Below are 26,228 nucleotides of genomic sequence, written 5' to 3' on the forward strand. Positions count from 1 at the left end.
TGACTTAGTCATCTGGCTGCAATGCTTGGAGTCTCTTGTGGATTTGTCCTCAAACCTCCTTTGCCTCCCCTTTAGAAAAATCGGTTCCCTCTCTAATCTTGGAGTAACGGACTATTTTGGCAGTTGAACTGAAGCCTTCTATACAGGGTGCAGTTGTTTAGCTTCCCGCACTGTGTGCAGCTGTTCACTCTCCTGCACGGTGTGCTGGTTTTTACCATTGCTTCAATATCTCGGTTAATGCCCAGTCTATGGCTCTTTTCTTCCCGTGTGTCCTTCATGGATTTTGCTAAGAATTACCGACCTAAATGATTGCAGAATTAGAATTATTTGTTTTTGCAGCAAAAATCCATTTGCATCACTTAACTCTGCCCTTAAATTATTAAACCTTGAACAGGAACCTTTAATCCATCTCTTGTCAAGATGTGCTATCACCTTTTGCAAGACTGTGTCTTTGGTGGTTTATTCCTTTATTTTGACACAAACCATAGAGTTTACGCAGTCTGCACTTAATTACACTTAAAACTGTTATTTTTTAATGGAGCTGGTACACGTCTCGGTGCGTGTATTACTAGCTTTGCATTCTCCTTTAATTGGGTGTACGATAAAGTGCCAAAGCCTTGAAATATCTCAGGAAATTCCTTCAGTATGGAATCTACTGATGCATGTTGTCTGCTTGAGTGCTGTCTGCACTGTAAACACGCTTAACTAGCTGAAGTTCCTCACACCCTTCTACTCCTCGTAAAGCTTTGTGTTCCACCGCTACAATGGAAAATTTTACAATGTGAACTCTGTTTTTCACATTTACATCGAGCTCACCTGCTCCTCGCATCGTAATTTCATTTCCATTGTAGTCTCTCAGTAGTATTGCTTTGTTTACTACTTGCGATTTAATTCTCAGCTCATTTAAATCTGACAAACTGCTATGGTTGTCCTTCGCTCCTGTGTTGAGTTTGAAGTTTATTAGTGTGTCATTAATCATTAATGGAACAGTCCATTTGTCTTTTGGAGTATTTGCATTTAATTCACGATTGCTGTAAATTATCATGAAAGCGTCATCATTTTGCATGACTTGACTCTCCTGGTCTACACTAGAAATCATGTCGATGAAGAACGTGGATGCGAGGCATACTTCATCAACTGTGTTGATAGCCTTTGCTTGTTTTGCTTTTTTCCTGGAAAAGCATTGCGTAACAAATGTTACTGTTGGAGCATATCTTTCCAAACGCTGGACATCGTCGTGGCAAATGTCATTCGCCGCATCGCTGGCATGAAATGGAGGATCGGGTCGGCCACTCAAAATGACCGCCTATGTGGGACCACATTTTTTATTCGAGTAAGTCATTACACTAATGGCGTCGGCTGCCTAGTCTATCTTCGCGCCAAAATGTCTTGAGATTCAAAATGCTAATCTGCTTTGCTGCAAGCTCGCTGGCGTGACATATTTTGATAGCATCATCAAACTGAAGCTCATTTTCTCTTAAAAACCTCTCATGTACATTGTCGTTAGAAATCCTGAACACGGGAGGAAGGCCGATGTCCTGGTCTTCTCCTCCCTGGTGGCCCTGAGACAGATTTTGCTGGGATGGAGGGACTCGGAGCCCCCGAAATCAGGAGTATGGGTCAGTGATATAGCAGGGTTTCTCAGTCTGGAAAAATCAAGTTCGCTTTGAGAGGATCAACTCAGGGGTTCGGACAGAGATGGCAACCGTTCATCGATTTCTTCAAGGAAAATTGAATGTCAGTACTAAAGGGGGGGAGGGGGTGGAAACAGGAGGCATGGCAATGTTAAATATGGACAGGGAACTTAGTATATAGGTAATTAAGGAATAGGGCAGGGGTAGTAGGGGACGTTGTTTCTGTTTTTTGTTCTTTTAGATGTTTTGCGTGTGTCGGCCCGCTCGGTTGTTTAAGAAATGTTAATGTGTGAAACTGAAAATTACAAATGCTTCAATAAAATATTTTCTAAAATAAAAAAAAGAAATCCAGTACACAATCCGATCACGGATCATCGACAACTGGAGGGTACTAAAATTACACGACTGCACCTTCAACCACAAGTCAGTTGGAAAACTATTAAATGATTCGCCTGCTTTCTGGATATGCGTGCGAAATATGTAGCGCTCAAACGTTTCAATTTCTTTTAGGAGAGCAATACCGATCACATTACTTGAGAACTTTGTCGATGTTCTTGCTATCCGCCTTACTATCAAAGACAAATGTGTTGCTTGGGGACTGCTACAGTGAGCAGCAATGTAATACACCTTTCATTAGGCTGTGCCTGCAGACCAAGGGCAGCAACAGTCTGAACTGCTGTTTGAACACTCGCCAATTCTCATCTACAATACCGGTGACCCAAAGCTATTGCAGTGCCTTGAGACCTTCCCATCCTGGGCGTGAAAGTCTTACAGTGCTTTGAGTACTAGTTGGCAGTAGCTTACGAGGTTAGAAGAAAAAAATTACTATCTTATTATACCTTCTTCTTCGGAGTTATCTTTAATTGTTGGGATCTTTACAGAATCTTCTTGTTCTTAGTCGATCTTCAGTCCTGGTACCAAGTCATGTTCTTGTGCACTGGCAATAGGAATGATGCACTACAGAACATCCAGTTCTTGACTAGTTAAAATAATTTATTATAAAACAAATGCTCGGTAAAGATAACTGGAATAAATATATTACAAACTGCTAACACTAAATAACTATCCCAGAGCTACTGCAAAATACTTTTATCCACCAACACGACTTACTCCCAACTCCCTGAGGCACAGAGTCACAAAGTAGGTTTACATTGCCACCTGCTGGTCAGAGGTTGTGAACATTATTATATACAAGGTCGCTTATGCATATCATCATAGGAAGGGTAAAACTTACTACGCATCCTTGAAATGCCCTTGGGAACATGGTGGTTAGCTATCTTCTTGACCCATTGCAGTGCCTGGGTAGGTATACCCACAGGACTGTAAAGGAGGGTAATTCTGAGAGTTTGACTCAGCGACACTTCGTGCAAGACACTACGGTTTGTGATTTGGAGGGATCGGGCAGGATTGCAGTGTTCCAATCAATACATTTTCTGTCCTTGCCCTTCTCAATGGTTGTGGTCATGGGCTTGGAAGATGCTGCTGAGCCTTGGTGAGTTGCTACAGTGTATCTTGTGGATGGTACACACTGCTGCCACTGTACATTGCTGGTGAAGGGAGTGAATATTCCAAGTGATTAATAGGGCTTGAGGAGTTTACAGAAATATGAAAGAGCATGTCTACAGATTGATTAAGCATGAGGATGTGAATTTAAAACATGAGGTGATTGTGGACTGAAAACCAAGGATGGGGTGCAGGGCAAGTGAAACTTGGATGTGCAATAGAAAAACAGGCAGCATTTCAGGTGACATTTTAGGTTATTCCAAGCTTTGTTACACCCATCACAGCCTCCAACTGTGTTGCAATAATAATGTGATGACTTTCAATAATAATGGTAACAGATCCTAGTTCTTAGTTTTGAAACAGCAATGCCATGCCAGCCTCTGCACTGCACCTCCAATCTCACGTTGGTTCACTGCAGCCTAACACATATACATAGAAGGCGAATTTTCCACTCTCCAAACTAACACCAAAAGGGCCCGTCTGGAGTCATTTTAAATTATTCAATTTAAATTATTCAATTTCCTCTTCTTCCCATGATGTGAAGAGCAAGTCATACAATTTGCACAAGGTCTTCTGCATTAAGCTGTGGACGGCATGTCCAATCGGCAACTCAAGAGAGGTTGTGTATACTCAACCATGCGTAACCTGTAACCAAACTTGCTAAATCAGATTAGCACAGCCCTGCATCAATGAGATTTGAAAGGTTTGAGAAATGGAAAACAAAGCAAACTTGGTAATCATATTGGATTTCCACAGTGAAGGAGGGATATTACACTAGCTGCTTGCAGAAGGCCTCCACTTACCTCTTAATATTATAGGCTGTATCTTGAGGGGTTTCTTCCAACAGAGTAACATAAACCAGTGCACAAGTGAGGATGAATAACACAGTCAAAGTGTGAGCTCTCCTGCGAATAGAAATAAAATTACTGGTTCTCAATAGAGGTTACAAAGCTGAACTAGCTCAACTGATGATACTTGCACATAAATGTAAGTAACTACAGGGAAATGTTTCCAAACAAAGTTAAAAACATCCTAGAATGGAGTTGTGGTTTATACTATGTGATATTTGCTTTTCCTTTTGTACAGTACTATATACAATGTCATTGTTTTATATGCCAAAAATACCTCAATAAAATTGTTTATTAAAAAAGTTAAAAACATCCCTTTCAAAACAATGACTAGACCAATTTTAAAAAGGTAGATTTTAAGTAAATTTATTTACAACAAAACCCACTTACCGTCAAATTAATGCAAAGCTAGATAAAGTTATCTGACATTTGCACAGATTGAATTTTATCTTTAATCTTTTTCTTGCCAATTGAGCCCTCGTGTCTCTATGACACAAAATAACAATCCCATCAGAGCACTCCAGTTTTAGCGAACAACTATTGCTGTCCTTTCAATGGTTCAAATCATTTTATAGATTGCTGCTTCTCTGTGATTGAAAATGTCAATCAGAATCTATTAACACCTCCAGAAATAGCTCAAATTTACCTTCAGCTTTTTCAGCAAATGTGGTTCATTTTTCTTCTAATGTGCCCACTCATTTCAACTAAATCTCATCAGCATTGAATTTAATCTGGCGTCAATACAGATTTATACATTATACATCCTTGGCAGCTTTCGTATTATGTTTCGAGGGGCTGGATTAGCACAGTGGGCTAAATAGCTGGTTTGTAAAGCAGACCAAGGCCAGCAGCGCGGGTTCAATTCCCGTACCAGCCTCCCCGAACTGGTGCCGGTATGTGGCAACTAGGGACTTTTCACAGTAACATCATTGAAGCCTACTTGTGACAAAAAGCGATTTTCATTTCAGAAACAGAACAGGTCCCCAATAGCAAACGTTCAACAATCCATTCAGTACAAACTTCTCCTCTTTTTTCTTTCTTCCCTTTCAGGGCTCCAGTCGATTTGTCACGTTTCATCTTGAATCTGCTAATTTTAAGGCTTCAGCGGGTAGAGATTAACAAATTGGGCTACTATGGAAGAAAGCTGTAAGAATCTGAAGCTGATGTCCAAAAAGATGCCCGTCAAAGTGCTGTGCCCAGCCTAATGCTGAATTAAATTATGTTAAGCAAGGTACGGGAGGGAAAGTCTCAAATCTTCTCGTCAGGCAGTCACAGAATTGTTCATCACTAGAAACCAAAGGATTCTGATGAAGAATCACAAACAAACCATCAACTTAAAACTTATTTTCAGGTACATTTTCTAAGGAGGAGCTCCTGGGGTGTTCCAGCAGCCATCAAAAAACAAATTAAATAGCCCTTTTGGAATGGCACAACTAACGAGATACTAAACCATAAAACAAACAAACTTTAAGATTGGAGATTATTTCCAGTGTCCACTACACACTCCCAACCCTGCAGTCACAGAAGGTTGTAATCATTACATACCATGTGTGCCCCTTCTCTTAATGTAGGCTGACTGTCCTGCTGTGCAGTGCCAGCATTTTCTGTTCTTATTACCATTATACTACCTAATGAATAAAAGCCTTAATCTGAATGGAACAACTGAAACACACTGGCATGGAAACAGTCACATACTATGCCCAGCTGCTAACAGTCCTCAAAACAGGCTCCCATGAACATTTGCACGGTATCTTTGCCACAGCCGAAGCAAACAGGCCTTGCCTTGTAGGAAAGTGGTTATAGCCAGTAATACTCGGAAGTGTTAACTAGAGACAATAGATCTATTGCTTATTTTTTTTAAATGCTTCACTATAGCAACAGGGCACAAAAGCGTGTGTATGCTCCACTAGGCAAGACTGCTGCTCCCCTTTATCATCCACCACCAGATACAGCAAGTCCAGGTCAGAAATAGAAGAGATTTAACAGCAGCATTTCTGCATATTGTTGAATTTTAACAGCATGTAGATAAGAATATCACATTTCATATTCAAAAATAAAACAGTGGTGCCACAAGGGTGGTGCCACAAGGGTGGAAAAGTATTAAAAGTTAAAAAACAGATTTAAAAATTCTTTGCACCAATTTATTTAATTAAACATAGCAAAGCACACATCCCAATGGGCAGCAGCATTTCAGTTTCTTTCGGCTGTATATCAGATACAAGGAGACAAGAGTACACATTGGCTGCAATACATAACTGCAGCAATAGAGCTATCAATATTCAAATATATCAGGTCACATTTCAGTTGTGCCTAGTCATAATGGGTGAGCAGCTAAAAAGAGGACATGGAGGCAATTGGGCCATCGGCAGCAAGGGGGGAGCAGCAGGGCCATTCACATGGAGAGGTCAGTGCCACCTTCATGTGGCTGTCACTGCACTTCATGAATCCCAGGACAGAGGTCCTGTGGGAAGGAGAAAGCTGGAGTATGTGCGCTTGTATGTCCTAAATCCATGCAACAGAGCCTATTCTCCAGTCATCTTGGATCCCTTTGCCATTAGACCAAGAACTTGCTTCGTCAAGCCTGTGTGGTAGCTGGTGTGCACGGTCACCCCACGCTAAAAGAACTCGCGCATAGGCATCTTCCGCCTCTTAAAATGAAGTTGCAGTAACTAGAGGAACTTCTCTGCTGTCGGTCACAGTGAAGCTAATCGCAAGAGTCCTCCTTAATTGTCTCCTCCATGTGGCTGAAGAGCTCCTCCCACAGTCGCAAAGCAGATTTCGCCCCCTAAGGGGCATAATGGACATGATCTTCACCATGCGACAACTAAAAGAGAAACGCAGGGAACTTTCTTTGACCTCACAAAGTCCTTTGACACTGTAAGCTACGAAGGAGTATGGTGCATCCTCCTCCATTTTGGCTGCCTCCAAAAGTTAGTCACCATCCTCCGCCTGCTCCACGATAGCATGCAAACCATGATCCTGGACAACGGATCCACCACTGACCCAATTCACATTCAGAGTGAGGTCAAGCAAGGCTGTGTCATGGCACTAACACTCTTCTCAATCTTCCTTGCTGTAAGGCTCCATTTGACCCTCAGGAAGCTCTCTGGAGTGGAGCTAAACTGCAGAACAAACAGAAATCTATTCAACCCCCACTGCCTGCTGGCCCAAGGTCGGCCCATCCTCTGTCATTGAATTGAATGACAGTATGCTTGCATCTGCGCGCACTCGGAGCCGAGCTCCAAGCCATCATCAACACCTTCTCCAAGGCATAGGCAAGCATGGATCTTACACTACACACCCATAAGACAAAGATCCTCTACCAACTTTCCCTACATCCACATTACAGTCAACAACGCAGATATCGATGACAAAGTTCAACATGGCTTTCAGTGTGTCAGCCTTTGGTCGTTTGGTAGCCTGAGGAAGAAAGTATTTGAACACCAGGATCTCAGACACGGCACCGAGCTCATGATTTACAGATCAGTAGTGACACGCACCCTCTTATATGGCTCAGAGACATGGACGGTGTACAGCAGGCACCTCAAAACCCAGTACCACCAGCACCGTCTCCACAAGATCCTGCAAATACACTGGCAGGATAGGTGCACCAACTTCAGTGTTCCCGGTCAGGCCAACATCCCCAGCATCAGCTCCACTGGGCATAATTTTAATACCTGAAACGAGATTACTGAAACAAGTGCTCTACTCGGAGCTTCGACACAGCAAGCCAAGACCCAGGAGGGAAGAGGAAGGCTTCAAGGACATTCTCAAAGCCTCCTTGAAAAAGTGCAACATCCCTGACACCTGGAAGTCCAAGACCAATTTAATTTAAACCGATACGTAGAACTCTGCGACAGCCATGAGTTACAAAATAGCAGAGATATTTATTCTAGCACATGATTCTCCAGATTAGAATCATAGAATCCCTAGTGCAGGAGGCCATTCAACCCATCGACTCTCACCAACCCAACTTCCGGTGGCGGCCATGGTGTCAGTGGTCGCACATTTGGTAGCTCCCGCTCGTGGTGGACCTTTTGGACCTATTCCATGGCTAATGGCGGGGCTCAGAGATTGTAAACGATGGAGGCGGGGTGGAAGGAGAGAGTGTCCCACCAGTGTATGGATTCGTGGACCAGAAGTGGTCGAAAGAGGGAAGAATCGTCGAAAGCTGGTGTGGTGCCTGCGACACAGGGGAAGATGGCGGAGGGTCAAGGTCCGATCGTGGCAGCCCAGTGGTCGACGGAGCAGCTAGTGGGTTTCCTCCATGAGAAATTTGGCCAGCTGAGGAAGGAGAACTTGGAGGATCTGGCCAGGGTGGTGGACACGATAAAGGCGGGGGTCGATCACATGGAGACGAGGTTGGAGGCCCAGGGCCAGGCGATCCAGAAGGTGGAGGCAGTGGGGGACACGAGGAGCAACTTGCCTCGATGTAGCAGAAATGGGGTTGATGCGGGATCAACAGAGGCGGCTTCAGGAGAAAGTGGAGGACTTGGTTAATCGGTCATGCAGGCAGAACTTGAGGATCGTGGGCCTGCCAGAGCGGATGCCGACGCATGCGTGGTGCAGATGTTTGAGAAGCTGCTGGGAGAAGGGGCATTTGCCTGGCCCCTGAAAGTGGACAGGGCACACTGGGCGCTAATGAGGAAGCCACAGGGGAACGAGCCGCCGAGGGAGATGGTGGTGCGCCTGCATCAGTTCTTGGATAAGGAATGGATTTTGAGGTGGGCCAGGCAGATGAGGCACTGCACCTGGCAAGGTAGCAAGCTGCGCGTTTATCAGGACCTGGGTGCGGAGCTGGCCAGGAGAGTGAGCTTTAACAAGGTGAAGGTGCCCATCTTTAAGAAGGGGGTGAAATTTGGTATGCAATACCCAGCGCGCCTGTGGGTTACATACAACGGTCAGGAACTGGCGATGGAATTTGTCAGAGACAATGAACGGGCAGGAGAAGGAGGACATTGAACTCTGGAGGAGATGTTCCTGCTATGTATTTTTGTGGTTTGTCTGGAGCACCTTTGCACTGTGGTTGGGGCCATTGGTTGTTGAGTTCTGGGTTTGTTTATTTTTTCTTGATGGGAGATGGTGGGTTGCTCTTTTCTGGATGTTTGACAGGGGTTGTTAAGTTTGCACTGGGAGGATGGTTGGGGGAGCGGGGGTGGGGAAGGAATCAGTGGGTGTCAGGATGCTAGGTGCCATGGGTGGGGGCTACCAGGCTAGCAGGGCAGGCTAGTACATGCAAGTGCAGTGAGGGGTAAGCAGGTGGTTAGTGTGTTGATGGGGTTGGGGTTGCTATTCTGTGGTTGGGGTGGGGGTGGGGGGGGAGAGACTGCTGACAGGAGAGGGTTTTTCAAAAAGGTGACATGGGGAGATACAATGACGGTGGGCGCCCAAGAGAGGGCCTGAGACGCGGGTTGGAGGCTGGCCCTGAAGGGGCTATGGTTGATCGGCGGGGGGTTGGCCCCCAACCAGGCTGATCACATGGAACGTGAGAGGGTTGAATGGGCCAGTCAAGAGGGCTCACGGGTTCACGCATTTAAAAAGCTTAAAGGCGGAGGTGGCAATGATATAGAAGACACACCCGAGGGTGGCAAATCAGCCTAGGCTGAGGAAAGAGTGGGTAGGTCATTAATTCCATTCGGGGCTAGATTCCAAAACAAGAGAGGAAGAGAGGTGGTGATTTTGATCAACAAGCGGGGTGGCGTTTGAAGTGGGAAGTGTAGTGGTGTACTGGGGGGGGGGGGGGGGGGGTGCCGGTGGTGCTGGTGTACATTTATGTTCAGAACTGGGATTATAAGTTCATAAGGTGGGCACTGGGGAAGATCCCTGATCGGGATTTTCATCGGCTGATTATGGGGGGGGGATTTTAATACGGTTACAGATGCAAGGCAGAATTGGTCAAGGTCAGGGAGGGTGTCAGCGGCAGGGAGGGTGTCGGCGGCAGCGAAGGAGCTAAAGGCGTTTATGGAACACATCTGGGGGGGGGGGGGGGATCCATGGAGAATATTCATTCTTTTCCCATGTGCACAAAGTGTACTTCCAAATTGACTTCTTTATTATGGATAGGACGTTGCTGGCGAGGATGGTGGATGCTGAGTACTTGCCGATTATGGTGTCTGATCACACCCCGCACTGGGTGGACTTGCGGGTGAGTGGGGGGGGGGGGCAGCGCCCACAATGGAGGTTAGATCTGGGGCTGTTGGTAGGGGAAGGTGTGGGTGAGCGGGTGAGGGAGGCCATTCGAAGGTACGTGGAGAACAACAATACGGGGAGGTTTCGGCAGCTACGGTATGGGAGGCGTTGAAGGCAGTGGTGAGAGATGAGTTTATTTTGATACAGGCACACAGGGAGAAGGCGGAGCTGGATAGGCTCGTGGAGGAGATTCTCCAGGTGGACAGGAGGTACTCGGAGGCCCTGGAGGCGGGGTTTTGAAGGAACGGCAGAAGCTGCAGTTGGAGTTTGGGTTGCTATCTATGGGGAAGGCAGTGGGACAACTGAGAAGGGCGAGAGGGGCGGTATACAAATATGGGGAGAAGGCAAGCAGGATGCTAGCACACCAGCTGAGGAAGCAGGAGGCGGCGAGGGAGATTGGGAAAGTAAATGACAAAGGGGGAACACGGTCTTAGACCCGGTGGGGGTGAACAGAGTGTACATAGACTTTTATAGCAGGTTATACGAGTCGGAACCCCCAGCCGAGGTGGAGAGGATGAGGCTGTTTTTAGAGGGATTGGTGTTTCCCAGGGTGGATGAAGAGCTGGTGGAGTGCCTAGGGGCCCCAATTGGGCTGGTTGAAATGATGGAGGGGTTGGAGGTGATGCAGTCGGCCAAGGTTCCGGGGCCGGACAGGTACCCAGTGGAGTTCTATAAAAAGTTCTCAGGTGTGCTGGGGCCCCTCCCTGCTAAATGTAGATGCCAAGCTGTTGGCCAAGATCTTGGCCTCGAGAATAGAGGGTTGTGTGCCATATATAATAGGGAAGGACCGGATAGGGTTTGTGAAGGGGAAACATTTGGTGGCGAATATTAGAAGGCTGTTAAATGTGATAATGATGCCCTCTGAGGGAGCACCCTATACGCGGATGACCCGCTTTTGTATATTTATGAGCCTCTGGGGGATGACGGTTCTCTCAAGGTTTCTGTTCATATTTCAGAGCATGCCTATTTTTATCCCCACGGCTTTCTTTAAGAGGGTGAATGCGGTGATCTCAGGGTTTGTGTGGGCGGATAAAACCGCACGGGTAAATAAGCTGCTGTTGGAGTGGGGTCGGTAGGGTGGGCTGGGCCGACCGAATGGATGGGGGGTGTCAGGGGTGGCGGTGAGCTGGGATCGAGCGGTTTGGGGACATGTTTATTGATGAGAGCTTTCCGCGTTTGGAGAAATTGAAGGAGTTTAGCTGCCTGGTGGAAATGGGTTCCGCTACTTGCAGACGAGGGACTTTGTGTGGAGGCAGGTTTTGACCTTTCCATACCTGCCGACCCAGGGGGTACAGGACAAGGGAGTGTTGAAAACGGGAATGGGGGAGGGGGAAGGTCTTGGAAGCTTATAAAGAGCTCATGGAATGTGAGGGAGCCCCCATTTTGGGGGGGGGGGGGGAGGGGGAGGGGGGAGAAGAGGGGGGGGCGGGGGGAGTTAAAGTGGGAGAAAGAACTGGGCAGAGAATTAGAGGCGGGGTTGCAGGAGGATGCCCTGAGTAGAGTCGACGCGTCCTCGTCGTGTGCCAGGCTTAAGCTGATACAATTCAAGGTGGTCCACAGGGTGCATACGACTGTGGTCAAAATGAGCAGGTTCTTTGAAAGGGTGGAGGACAGGTGTGGGCGGTGTGCGGGTGGGCCCGCAAATCATGCCCATATGTTTTGGGCATGTCCGAGGCTTGGGGATTTTGGCAGGGATTTGCCGATGTCACGTCAAAAGGTATTGAAGGTATGGGTGGTTCCGAATCCAGATTTGTGGTGTGTTGGAAGACCTAGGAGTCCAGGGGGTGAGAGAGGCTGATGTTTTGACCTTTGCCTCACTGGTAGCCCAGAAACGGATCTCATTGGCGTTGAGGGACACTGAACCCCTGAAATCGGGGGTATGGGTTAGTGACATGGCCGGGTCCCCCAGGCTTGAGAAGATCAAGTTCGCCCTGAGGGAATCGATGCTAGGGTTCGCCCAGAAGTGGCAGCCGTTTAATCGACTTCTTTGGGGAAAATTAAGCTGTCAGCAAGGGGGGGGGGGGGGGGTAAAAGGAAAGAGGGTGGCATTGGATTGGATTGGATTTGTTTATTGTCACAGGTACAGTGACGTATTTTTCTGCGAGCAGCTCAACAGATCATTAAGTACATGAGAAGAAAAGGGAATAAAAGAAAATACATAATAGGGCAACACAACATATACAATGTAACTACAAAAGCACTGGCATCGGATGAAGCATACAGGGTGCAGTGTTAATGAAATCAGTCCATAAGAGGGACATTTAGGAGTCTGGCGACAGTGGGGAAGGAGCTGTTTTTGAGTCTGTTCGTGCGTGTTCTCAGACTTCTGTATCTCCTGCCCGATAGAAGAAGTTGGAAGAGTGAGTAAGCCGGGTGGGAGGGATCTTTGATTATACTGCCCGTTTTCCCCAGGCAGCGGGAGGTGTAAATGGAGTCAATGGATGGGAGACAGGTTCGTGTGATGGACTGGGCGGTGTTCACGACTCTCTGAAGTTTCTTGCGGTCCTGGGCCGAGCAGTTGCCATACCAGGCTGTGATGCAGCCTGATAGGATGCTTTCTATGGTGCATCTGTAAAAGTTGGTAAGAGTCAATGTGGACATGCCGAATTTCCTTAGTTTCCTGAGGAAGTATAGGCGCTGTTGTGCTTTCTTGGTGGTAGTGTCGACGTGGGTGGACCAGGACAGATTTTTGGAGATGTGCACCCCTAGGAATTTGAAACTGCTAACCATCTCCACCTCGGCCCCGTTGATGTTGACAGGGGTGTGTACAGTACTTTGCTTCCTGAAGTCAATTACCAGCTCTTTAGTTTTGCTGGCATTGAGGGAGAGATTGTTGTCGCTACACCACTCCACTAGGTGCTCTATCTCCCTCCTGTATTCGGACTCATCGTTATTCGAGATCCGGCCCACTATGGTCGTATCGTCAGCAAACTTGTAGATGGAGTTGGAACCAAGTTTTGCCACGCAGTCGTGTGTGTACAGGGAGTAGAGTAGGGGGCTAAGTACGCAGCCTTGCAGGGCGCCGGTGTTGAGGACTATTGTGGAGGAGGTGTTGTTGTTCATTCTTACTGATTGTGGTCTGTTGGTCAGAAAATCGAGGATCCAGTTGCAGAGTGGGGAGCCAAGTCCTAGGTTTTGGAGCTTTGATATGAGCTTGGCTGGGATTATGGTGTTGAAGTTGGGTTGCATGTGGGGTTGGATGAGGAAATTGTTAGTAGGAAAGGGGGATTGGGGAATTGTGTATGTAAGCCATGTTTGGCTGGGTTTGGTTGTTAGTTGGGAGGGTGTTATTTACTTTGTTGTTTTCCCTCTTGAAAATTGTTAAAATTATATATGCCTTAATTTAAAAAATTGTTTTTAAAAAGAGTCTGCACCAACCCTCCGAAAGAGCACCCTAGCTAGGCCCAATCCCCCTCCCTGTCCCTGTAACCCCACCTAATCTTTAGGCACTAAGGGGCAATTTAGCATGGCCAATCCACGTAACCTGCACATCTTTGGACTGCGGGAAGAAACCGGAGCACCCAGAGGAAATCCACACAAACACGGGAAACATGCAAACTTTACAGTCGCCCAAGGCCGGAATCGAACCCTTGTACCTGGCGGTGTGAAGCAGTAGTGCTAACCACTGTGCCACTGTATCTACCTCAGACCAAACTTTCCACAGGCTTGGCAAATATTAACATTCACATCATGCATATATATATTCAATATACATCAAAATTCAATATAACTGATTTAATTGTAAGCAAATTGCCCCATTTTTAAATGTCTGCCGAGCTTTGCCTGGCTTCATTATTTCTAGTTGAACAGGTTGAGATCATAAAAAAAGACATCAGGACCAAACTAGCAAGTCAAAGAAATACAAATTCACATCTCATTCCGAGATTCAAAAGTATCTGGTGTGATTCTTTGTGTACAAAACTTCATAGAAACAGATTCTGTTTCTGTGCAAAACTCCCATTGAATGTTTCTAAATTACAGAAAACAGGTTGCATACATTACCCCTGCATTTTCTCGAACACTGAAGATTACGGGACAGTCTAATTAAGGTGTTTAAAGGAATTGATCGTTTTTCACATCTAATAATAATAATTGCCTTATTGTCACAAGTAGCCTTCAATAAAGTTATTGCGAAAAGCTCCTAGTCGCCACATTCCGGCGGCTGTTCGGAGAGGCCGGTATGGAAATTGAACCCGTGCAGCTGACATTGTTCTGCATTACATTACAAGCCAGCTGTTTAGCCCACTGTGGTAAACCAGCCCCCTGGTCTACTTGACGAGGTGGGAGGAGTCCAGAACAAGGGGGAAAACATTAAAACATGAGCTGAGCCAATGATCATGTCAGGAAGCACTTTATCCACACAAAGTATCAGTGGCGCACCATTCCCAGTTGTGGGACAAGTAGTGAGCGCCATTCCCCTCTCTTGCTTTTGCTAGTTCCCACACGATTACAATTAAAAATGTAAAGTGCTGGCGGAGTGCACAGGAGACGGATGTGATCATGTGGTGGGGGAAGCCTTTCAGTGGTGAAATCTGCAGTCAGCTGGCAATATAGCAGGTACAGATGGGCTATACAAGAATCTTTTAGACAAAGAGGAGCAAAATTATTGCAGCCTGAACTTTCCTACCCAACTCTATTGCCATTAATGAAAGACTTATTTGGAGTGCAAAGACAACATGGGTGTTTTTCAAATTTAGATTTTACTTGTAAATATTTCACACTACATTGATGTGCGCATCATCACTAGTTGTAACTGGTTTGGTCAAAGAGCTAAGCGCACTGGAGCAAAAGCAAAATACTGCAGATGCTGGAAGTCTGAAATACAAACAGGAAGTGCTATCAGCATATGTGGAGAGAGAAACAGAGATAATGTTTTGAGTTGAATATGATTTCTTGACGTTACCTCTATTGCTCTCATCAAGGATACTACAGACCAGTTGGGTTTTTCCAGCATTTCTTGTTTTCATTTAAGTTAAATGTGCTGACACACCTGGAGATTAGCATGCATAGATAGTTACAGGGAACTTATGGACATTTCTTCATTGTGGAAGAAACAATGGTGTGCTTTGCATTCACTCTTTATTGAATGTTCACCTATGTGTTTGTTGTTGTACTTGCCACTTGGGACATGGCTGAACTTGTAGGCTCAGCTGGCCCATCCTTCAATGTATTATAAAGGCCACTGTCCCGAGATTACAATCAGTGGGGATAACGGAAATGTTTTAGGTGAATTCAAAGTACTATGAGGGCTCTCTCTGCCAGCCAACACCCAGAGCTGGACCTACATGTGGACAGCACTGACACCACCCTTTGGGCCCCTCATTTCCTTACCTTAACAAACTGTTTCCCCCCCCCCCCTCCACAACCAGGACACCAGGTCCTTCCTATTTCACTCCTCCATGCTTCTGACCCCACTCTCTGTCCTCCTTTGGATCCCTTTTCTGCTCCACCATGCGCCCGATCCCATCCTACACAACCCCCACCACTGGACTCACCCTTGCCAGTCCAAAGCCACCACGCAAGCTGCCATTCTCCTGTACCCCTAACTGCTGCCGCAGATCTCCACAATAAAATCCACTGACCTCACACACAGCTGAACAAAGACAACTGGTGCAGGCCATCTTTAAATGAACATGATCTGAGTGCAACAAGGGTCGCGCCACTGACTTTATCACAAAAGGTAGGAAATATCTAAAAAAGCTTTACACTAATGAGTATTCATGTAATGCAAATGTTTCGCAAGTGGGAACTCACCACAAGACAACGTGAGGCCTGACACGTCACAAACACAATGTAAATCAGGAATTCTCTCCCCTCAAAAAGCTGTTAAAGGAAAGGTCAATTGGAAATTTCAATTGAGTTTGGTAGCAAATTTTTGACAGCCAAGAGGGTATTTGAAGAGTTAAATGAAGTTGAGATACAAATGATTCATGATCAAACAGCGCGACAGGATTGAGGGTTAAATGGCCTCTGTTCATTGCCTTTTCAGATACACAAATCACTATGCTGTTCAAATTCAAACACATTTTTTAAAACCAAATTTATACTGTCCCACCTTCAGCTACTGTGTGTTCTACATTTAGTACAGTGGGCTAAACAGCTAGCTTGTAATGCAGAACACAGCCAGCAGCGCGGGTTCATTTCCCGTACCGGCCTCCCCGAACAGGCGCCGGAGTGTGACAACTAGGGGCTTTTCACAGTAACTTAATTGAAGCCTACTTGTGACAATAAGCGATTTATTATACATTTGGACACATTACTGTACAAAGTAATGGCAAGCTGGGACAGATAATAAATATTGAATGTGATAATCATCTATCTACTCCAAATTTAGACCTTAATCTTAATAAACTACCATTGGTAAAAGTAAAAGAACAGAAAATGCTGTGAAACATTTGTGGTAACCTGACACAGCCTAGTTTTGAGCCTGATTAAATTAGATATCATAAATTAAAGAACTGAACACTTTAAATTTAACTGCAGTCCAAACCTCAGGCAGGCGGATGGGAATTAGGACTTGGTCAAGTCAAATACACAACCCATAGACAAACTGCCAGAACTGTCTGGACCTGCCCAGTCAATCACACATCAGGAGTTCATCGATCCTATTGACATGCATCGATTTGTTTTGGGTAACCCAGACCGAGCGAGACTCTTGGGCACGCGGAGTTGCTGCCATTACCTTATATGGCAACAGGTTATATGCAAGGAACACCACTGGAGGTAGACACCTGGGGGGCAGGCCCCAGTGTCCTGTCAAGTGGACATCAAGAAACCCATTGGGTGTTGGGAACCCCCCCCCGGAAGACCTCATTGGCTGGAAGCCAAAGACGTTCCAGGAAAGGCAGCGAAGGAGGGGGATAAAGGTGCATGCCAAGACGCGACGTGGGAGGTGACCTTGACCATCCAGAAGACTGACCAGAGAAGGAAGGAAGCTGCGAGCGACAACCACCTTTGTGACGACGAACCAGAGAGACTCGGGAATCGGACCCACTGTTCGAAAAGGCCATCTTTGCGGGTAGTATAACCGAATCTTGGGTATCTCCTGTATTTTATATGGGTTAATTTAAGGGTTAATATTGTGTTTATTAAATAAAGTTGGTTGAATTTTACACTTGTGTTGTAATTTGTTCTCCTCACTACTACAGACATCTGGGTAAAACATTTAAGTAAATAGACTGGTCGAGGTATCTGAATTGGGCAGATACAACACAATCAATCAGCAGGTCAGGCAGCATGTGAAGAGAGAAAGGAGAGCACTTATTCGGTTATCCATGTGTGGCTAACATATTGGACAACCCTTACCTAATCAGTGAAATATTAGAAAAATAAAGTGAACAACTGAAAGTGAAGTTTGTATGCCACTTACTGGGGCCAGAGCCAGGGAACTTTATAACCACCACTTAGCTGTGTGTCATTCTCACCATAACCTTAACAAGACTGAGCCCAAAATTTGTCTTCATATTTTTAAGTTATCTTTGGATTAGATTAGCCTATGAATGACTTTGGCATTTTTTCCATACCAGTCCCAGATATTGGGATCCTATTGACCTCTCAAGTACCTGCCCTTACTTGTTCAACTTAATGTGGCATCTTTGACAAAACTTTTTAACCCCTATTTAAACTCCAGCAGCTCCATTTTCCCAATCATACACCATGGAACTCATTTTCACGTTCTCTTGACAGTACGAAAGCCAGGACTCACTGCAGCATGAAGTATTATAAACAAAGCAATGTGCATAGGCAAAACAACTTCATTACATTTTCCAAATACCGTTTTTATTTGCATGCTGCTTTATGACAAATATCGAATGCAAAACATGTGCTATATGCAAAATAAATTAGCTCCTGGCTTCTTAGCTCAGGTGGCGTGATCTTGAAACTATTGTTATCACATATATTTTCAAGACTCTATAACAATTTTAAAAGCACTGGAGTAATTTTCCTGCTTTGTTGAGACATTGGCACGGTCAGCGGATCTATAGAGATCAGTCTAGGACACAAGATGCACACCGAGAGCTCACAGATGTATAACGCACAGACCTCAGAGGGAATTGCCCAGAAATTGTGCGCTCCCTGGAACCCTCTGCGAATGTCTCTGTTAGAATTGGAGACTATGGACAGTCCCACAGTTGTTCACTGCATAGTTACCCAGAAAATGCTGAGAAGGAAAAAAACTAGTCCAACTCGCAAGTAGCTGCAGACTGAACCACCTCAGTCACTGAGCCCCCGACTTCCACCAACCCACCTGCCACTTCACCCACTTACCTCACTCACCCTACACAATCACACATTCATCCATCCTTTCATTCATTATCTAACCTTCACAATGGGCATTTAATAATAATAATCTTTATTAGTGTCACAAGTAGGTTTACATTAACACTGCAATGAAGTTACTGTGGAAATTCCCGAGTTGCCACATTCCGGCACCTGTTCGGGTCCATGGAGGGAAAATTCAGAAAATCCAAATCACCTAAACAAGCACATCTTTTGAGACTTGTGGGAGGAAACCAGAGTACTGGGAGGAAACTCACGCAGACACGGGGAGAACGTGCAGACTCCGCAGTCACCCAAGCCGGAATCGAACCCAGGTCCCTGGTGCTGTGAAGCAACAGTGCTAACCACTGTGCTTCCGTGCCACCTCATTTAAACTTGCTTCATGGCAGCTGGAGCTGTAAAAAGGATTGGGGGAGTCTCTCTCTCCCCCCTTCCCCCCCCCCCACCCCCCCCCCCCCCCAAAGTGCTACTCCACTATATGGAATTCTTCGCATTTCTGGAGAAGCTGGGCTCGGAAGAACTGGTCAGGAATGCGGAGCTGCTTCAGGGTGCAGAAAAGTACAATCAGTGCAGCAATCCAACAGTGACAGCCATTTCTCAGAATATCTAGGCATTCTGTTCAAAATCCAAATGTAGAAGTGCGGCAGCTGATTATGGACTTCATTTTCCTCACATTTTCCAGTAGTTATCTGCAACAGTTGTAGATTCAATGCTAGAGACCAAGCATGAATTAGATTGAGATTTAGTGAAAATGACAAAAGGCGTGGTTGAAGTGGAAGGCACTTTGACACGGGCAAAAATGTAGGACGATGGATGAAGGGAGTCGCAGAGTGCACAGAAGTAACAAGTGAATGGATTCATAACAAGGCAGAAACAGAACAAGAATATTCTAACAAGATTGAATGAATTTCAATCATTTTAATACTATACTGAAAATCTAATATAATTCTGCCTTTTTATCAGTGGTGTGGGCAGCCTTAATATCCTATCCCATCAAGCGATATTGGGAAATGATTAAATCCGATCTAAGTAAGCAGAAATTATTTCTTCAATTTCACGTAATCCTGGCTTCACCCAGATCAGAATTACTCAATTAGGCATATGATACAGCCAAATTTTATGCAGTGACAATAGAATGAAGCTGACAAGTGCATTTAGAAATTGATAAAAATGTCATTCATTCATTATATTTTCTTTATTCTTTCATGGGAGGTGGACGTCGTTAGCAAGGCCAGCATTTGTTGTCCATCCATAATTGCCCTTGAATTGAGTGGCTTGCTTGGCCACTTCAGAGAACATTTCAAAGTAACATGTAGGCCATACCAGATAACGGTGGCAGATTTCCTCATTTGAAGGACATGAGTGAACCAGATGGGTTTTTTACAACAAATTGACAGTGGTCACCATTACTGAGATTAGCTTTATATTCCAAATTGCTTCAAATTGAATTCAAATTCCACCAGCTGCCATGGTGGGATTCGAACCTGGCCCATTAGTCTGAGCCTCTGGATTGCTAGGCCAGTGACATTACCACTGTGCCACCATTTCCCCTGGGTTAGATTTTGAGGGAAAAATAATGGTGAGGCCATCAGCACTCTGTTACTTACATGGAAAACGGAAATGCAGAGATCAGGAAGTCACTGTGCAAGATTCCTCCTAAATATCTCTAAACAAATCATCTGGTCATCTAATTCACCATTCAAATGCATTGCTATAGATACAGACTAAGCTCAAAATGTTAGGGCTTGCCCAATCCAGCGCAAGTACCCTTTTAATAGTGTGGTAAATCTTAATCACTATCAAACAACCTCATTGGCACTGAAAATTAATAAGTATGGAATCCCATTCCTCCAGAATTTAAACATTATTGGAAATCGTTTTTTAAAATTAAACGCAACTTAAATGGTTACTTTTTTTGTCTCGTCTCTCATTCCTGAACCAATCTCCCCCCCCCCCCACTTCTATTTTGCTTTCTGTAACTGATTTGACATTGAATACAATATTCTTTGTGACACGTCCCTGTTCAGTTTTCTTTCTACTTATTAACAATCCTTCAATTGATTGGTTTACATATGCAACAGACTCCAGATGCACTGTAGCATGTTCATGGTTTTTGGATGGTTGGCTGACAAACATTTCCAGTGCTGAAGCTATTGTCAAATGCAAGTCTAACAAAACCCCCATTTCGAACCAAATCCAGTCCATTATAATTCCACCAGATTTATTTTACTGGAAATGCTGGCTCTGACCTCTTGATCAAGGAACACTAACAACTGATGCACATTATCTCAAACTGTGACTGAACAATAAAAATTATATTTAGCCAAGTTCCTCCAAATTGGAATACATGTTTCGTGATTTGGAGCTTTTTAAATAAGTTTTGCTGTGGATTTGTTCGAGAAGGGGCCCATTTCTGGTGTACTGCATAAATGACATATTATAGAATAAAAATATCAGGCACAAATTTTGAACATGTAATCTAATCAAAGATTTTAGATGACAAACCACGAGAGCAAACTCAACTGATATATAAACATCAGCTGAACCCATCAATTAGATTACAGACTTGTAATCTCTCCCTGTGATTTAAAAATAATCATTATTATGTGGGAAGTGGAGGGGTGGGAGGGAAGATGAAAGGGAATGAAGGTTAGAGTTTGCAATGTGTCAGCATCAGCCATCTTTCAAAAGGCAATTTACTTCATGACCTTAACACAAATTAATGTGCAGTTACCATATATTTGCGTGATCATGCAGATGACTAGAAAACTCTAGTTCAACAGAAAAATATATTGAAATTATAGCTATTTAACATACACTTCCTACGTAATACCGGAATCCAGAAAATATTCAATGGGACACCCTTAAATACCACATGACAAAGTCAGCAGTGCACGGAGAGTGGTGATCAAAAAGAAACAGTCTATTAATATCATGGATCATACTGACTTTACATAATTTTAACTTTCTTAGGTTAAACTACTCCAGTAGCTCAACGCAAAAAAAGTGAGACACAGATCAATAAAGTTTTGAATTTGTTCAGTGTCTGAGTTAACCGAGCCCCTGAAGAGAATCAGCAGGGGCACAATAAGCCATTTCTTCATTAAAAATCTACAGGGAAATGATAGGCAGCCAAGATTCCATTGCTGATTACATTCCTGTGAGACATGCTGGAAAGTGGACAACAGGGAAGGCCAAGCTTGGGCTCATCTGTGATTCTACCCACAGTAAAACAACTTCCAGCACAATGCTAAGTTTGTAAATGTACTTGTGCGAGGTACCATAGGAAGACTTAATGCCAGCAGAAGATAACATGAATTATATACAACATGAATTGCCTTCAGGGAAGGGAGAAAATCATTTATTTGCTTTGTTTTATTCTCAGGATTCGATGGCAAATTGCAAAAAAGATATAGAAACACCAGAGTAGGTGCACAAAATATTACTATGACTATAAGAGAACCAATAGGTTAAACCCATCACGAAACACTCAAGGGTGGGCTCTTTTCTCCAGAAAATAGAAGGTTCAAGGACAAGCTAATAAAGTGGTTTTCAAAATTATGAAGGGATTTGATGGAGCAGAAATAGAAAAAATGCTTCCACTTGTCGCGGTGCCTTAAACTAGAGGACACAGAGATGACGGTTAATGAATCCAGTCAGTTCAGAAGAATCAAATTTTCCGAGAGACTATTTGAATGCAGGACTTGCAACACAGGGAGTAAGTAGATGGTAGCACAGATGCACTGAAAGGGAAGCTGCACAAGTGCAAGGGAGGTCTTGTGGTGCAATGGATAGCGTTCCTACCTCTGAGGCAGAAGCTCCATACATAAGTGACACCCCAGGATGGCCAAGCAAGATGTATTCTGAACAGGTTGACGGTCAGACAGATTCAGTATCAACACATTCCAGTCGGAAGTGATAAGAGCAAGCAAGATGCCTGGTTACTATGAGACAGAAAGAACATTGGCTGCTCTACCATCGCTACCCATAGCTCCAGCCTACACAACGTTAGTGTCCAAGTGCATATTGCCATAGCAATTTTGACAATGAGTGAACCATAATGCACCAGCAGAGAAGTACAAGAGGGAGAAAAGATCAGAAGAATATACAGATAGAATGAGATTAGAATGAGGTGGCTTGTATGGATACTAGCATAGAACAGCTGAGGCAAATGGTCTGTTTCTGTCCTGTAAATTCTATATAATTCTATGTAACTGCTCGAATAAGGAAATCAAATAGTTTAAACAAGTGATGACAATATAGCACAAGTAATTTTAAGACTGGTTCAGGTTTTATGTTTACATAATACTTTAGTTGGAACTTCCATTTCAGTAACTTAAATAATTAAACAGGGAATCTTCCACCAATTGTAACTTAAAATAGTGTTACAGGGAACCTTCCACCAATAGTAACTTAAATATTACAGGGAACCTTTCACCAATTTAATGCACCATATTTTTTGGTGTATAAGACAAACATTTTTCTCCAGAAAATCAGGTCTCGCCTTATACACCGCTTCAACTTACCTACCATTTAAGTGGATTTTAGACACCGATGCCTTGCAAATAAATCCAAGCAAACGCCATGCCGCATACCAAAATGCCTCCGGTCAAGTCACATCAATCCTGTGCTGCAGGATTCAAGTTGGAAGTCGTTAAATATGCAGATGAAAATGGCGGGAGCTCACCATAAGTACAGAGTTAGCGAGAAAAATGTATGGGACCGGCGTAAGGCAACAGGATATATTGTGTTCAACCAAGACAACTAAAAAAGCACACTGTTGATCTAGAGCCAGGTGGACTAATATCAAACAGATATTGGAAGAGAATGTGTTACCAATTTGAGCTGCATGCCACGGGTTAAATACAGTTCAGCCCTGTCTGAAGGCCAGACAGATTGCTACAGATAGAAATACTAATTTTAACGACAATCCATTGTAGTGTTTCCGTTTTATGTGAAGGAGAAACAAGACAACTTTACCACTTTTGTCAAGAGGAAGAACACATACAGCATCTACCATAAAGATGGACAATGTGCCTGAAGAGGTGGTTATAAATGGATTCATCAAAACTGGGATAATTAGCAGACCAGAGAAACCAGAGACTCAGCCAGAGGAAGATAATGACATGGAAGCTAAAGGGAACTACAGTCCTTCCCTCAGCCCCAAGCTAATGTGGAGCTTCCACTTCGACAGAGAATGAAGAATTCAAAGGTTTCTCTGATGTAGAGTAAACGGTGTTGAAAGTGTTCATAGTCAGTTAGTCATGAGCTAATATACAGTTTTACAGTTGTCTTGGGAGTAATATTTGTTCCAAGTTTATCATTGTTAGTGAACCAGATTTGGATTTGCTAAAATAAATTGTGAGATTTTTCATTTTCATTGATAAACGTAGATTAAAATTTTTCTGATCTTGTCTCGTCTTATACACCGCATCAACTTATATATGAATGGAGGTCAATAAAATCGTAAATCTAGTCAATTCGACATGTGCACCAAAGAATATGATATATCTCTTTTGTAGTACTTACAATTTTAAGTTAACCTGACGTATCAACTGTTTGGTGACTGCAAACATACAAGAGGAAATGAGAACATCACTGGCGGGTCCGCAAGGACTCGCAACGGGGGGGGCGGGTCCGCAAAGCCCTCGCACGGGCGGGTCCGCAAAGCCCTCGCACGGGCGGGTCCGCAAAGCCCTCGCACGGGCGGGTCCGCAAAGCCCTCGCACGGGCGGGTCCGCAAAGCCCTCGCACGGGCGGGTCCGCAAAGCCCTCGCACAGGCGGGTCCGCAAAGCCCTCGCACGGGCGGGTCCGCAAAGCCCTCGCACGGGCGGGTCCGCAAAGCCCTCGCACGGGCGGGTCCGCAAAGCCCTCGCACGGGCGGGTCCGCAAAGCCCTCGCACGGGCGGGTCCGCAAAGCCCTCGCACGGGCGGGTCCGCAAAGCCCTCGCACGGGCGGGTCCGCAAAGACCTCGCACGGGCGGGTCCGCAAAGACCTCGCACGGGCGGGTCCGCAAAGACCTCGCACGGGCGGGTCCGCAAAGACCTCGCACGGGCGGGTCCGCAAAGACCTCGCACGGGCGGGTCCGCAAAGACCTCGCACGGGCGGGTCCGCAAAGACCTCGCACGGGCGGGTCCGCAAAGACTCGCACGGGCGGGTCCGCAAAGACTCGCACGGGCGGGTCCGCAAAGACTCGCACGGGCGGGTCCGCAAAGACTCGCACGGGCGGGTCCGCAAAGATACACAAACACAAGATTGAAAGAAGGTGGAGAGCTAAAATGAAACGGCCTCGCAATGTCTTATGAAGTATGCTATAATGAATAGCTGCACCTCCATGTTTTCATTTTTAAACTGTTTCCTTCTCAGAATTTGTTCCACATTTCTCAACACCTGTTTCATTCTCTCCATCCTGCTACTGACTGGTTGTCACTTTATGTACCTTTCTGTATTTATTTACTTTTCACTCCTTCTTTCCCCCCCACCCCAACATCAACAATCTGCAACGTGTCACATACTTCTTTGGTTCTGCTCCGTTTTTTGAATTTGTTTGGCTGTCTTTCCCTTCCTGTGTCCTTTCAACTATTTCACCATGAATCCATTTTTAAATTTACAGTTACGCAATCACTGCCCATGGCGAATTTTGAAGCCACTCAAATGCATTTGACAAAGACGAGTCCAGCAAGCAAGCCAAGACGTGTGCACAGCCACTCAGGGAGAGGTGATCCAGATAAGGGAAGCCAAAAGGCTGACCACTTTATGTCCTGGAGAAAAGTGAAACCTGCTAACAAAAAGAAAATAAGGTAAAAATGGAATAGAACTGTAGAATTCCTACAATGCTGAAGGGGACCATTCGGCCAATCGAGTCTGCACCAACCCTCTGAAAGAGCACCCTACCTGGGCTCAAACTCCACACTATCCTCGTAACCCCAACTAACTGACACATCTTTGGATACTAAGGGGCAATTTATCATGGCCAATCACCCAACCTGCACTTCTTTGATCTGTGGGAGGAAAGCCACGCAGACAGAGGGAGAAAGTGCAAACTTTGCACAATCACCCAAGGCTGGAACTGAACCCGGGACTCTGGTGCTGTGAGGCAGCAGTACTAACCACTGTGCCGTGTTAAGTATTTTTTATTTATTTTTGGTTAAGTATTTTTTATTTATTTTTAAATGACTATATTATGTTCTTGAGGAATTGTGAGGATGCATTTTGTTTTTAAATCATTCTTGAGATCGGAGCATCATAGCCAGGCCAGCAGTTATTTCCCCTGGCTGCCTTTGAGGAACTACTGCAGTCATCTGGTGAAGGTGTTCCCACAGTGCTGTTAAGTAGAAATTTATACGCTCCAGGTCCAGTGACAATGATGGAATGGCAACACATGACCAATTCAGGATGGTATGTGACATGAAAGTGACGGGTAATTCCACACATCTGCTACTCTTGCCCACCTAGATGGTAGAGGTCATGAATTTGGAAGAAACTACTGGCCATTCTCAGTCATGCGAGGCACTACAATATCAGGCGTTGACAAGATGCACAAAATCATTAACTAATAAAAGAAAAACAAAATACGCCAAATCTTCAAAGTTTGATTACTCCTCGGGCGGCACGGTGGTGCAGTGGTTAGCACTGCGGCCTCACGGCACAGAGGACCCGGGTTCGATCCCAGCCCTGGGTCACTGTCCGTGTGGAGTTGCACATTCTCCCCGTGTCTGTGTGGGTTTCACCCCCACAACCCAAAGATGTGGTTAGGTGGATTGGCCACCCCA

General features: G+C 45.0%; 1 protein-coding gene across 2 annotated transcripts in view; it reads right to left on the minus strand.

Moving 5' to 3' along the window:
* ptdss2 (phosphatidylserine synthase 2) overlaps positions 1-26,228 on the minus strand; it is a 171,034-nt gene that overhangs the window by 137,805 nt on the left and 7,001 nt on the right. For both annotated transcript variants that reach the window (XM_072518899.1, XM_072518898.1), the window contains exon 2: positions 3,941-4,042. In XM_072518899.1, the coding sequence (XP_072375000.1) occupies positions 3,941-4,042 (102 nt within the window). The remainder of the gene's footprint in view (positions 1-3,940; positions 4,043-26,228) is intronic.

Source organism: Scyliorhinus torazame, chromosome 10, assembly GCF_047496885.1.
Source record: "Scyliorhinus torazame isolate Kashiwa2021f chromosome 10, sScyTor2.1, whole genome shotgun sequence".
Taxonomy (NCBI): Eukaryota; Metazoa; Chordata; class Chondrichthyes; order Carcharhiniformes; family Scyliorhinidae; genus Scyliorhinus; species Scyliorhinus torazame.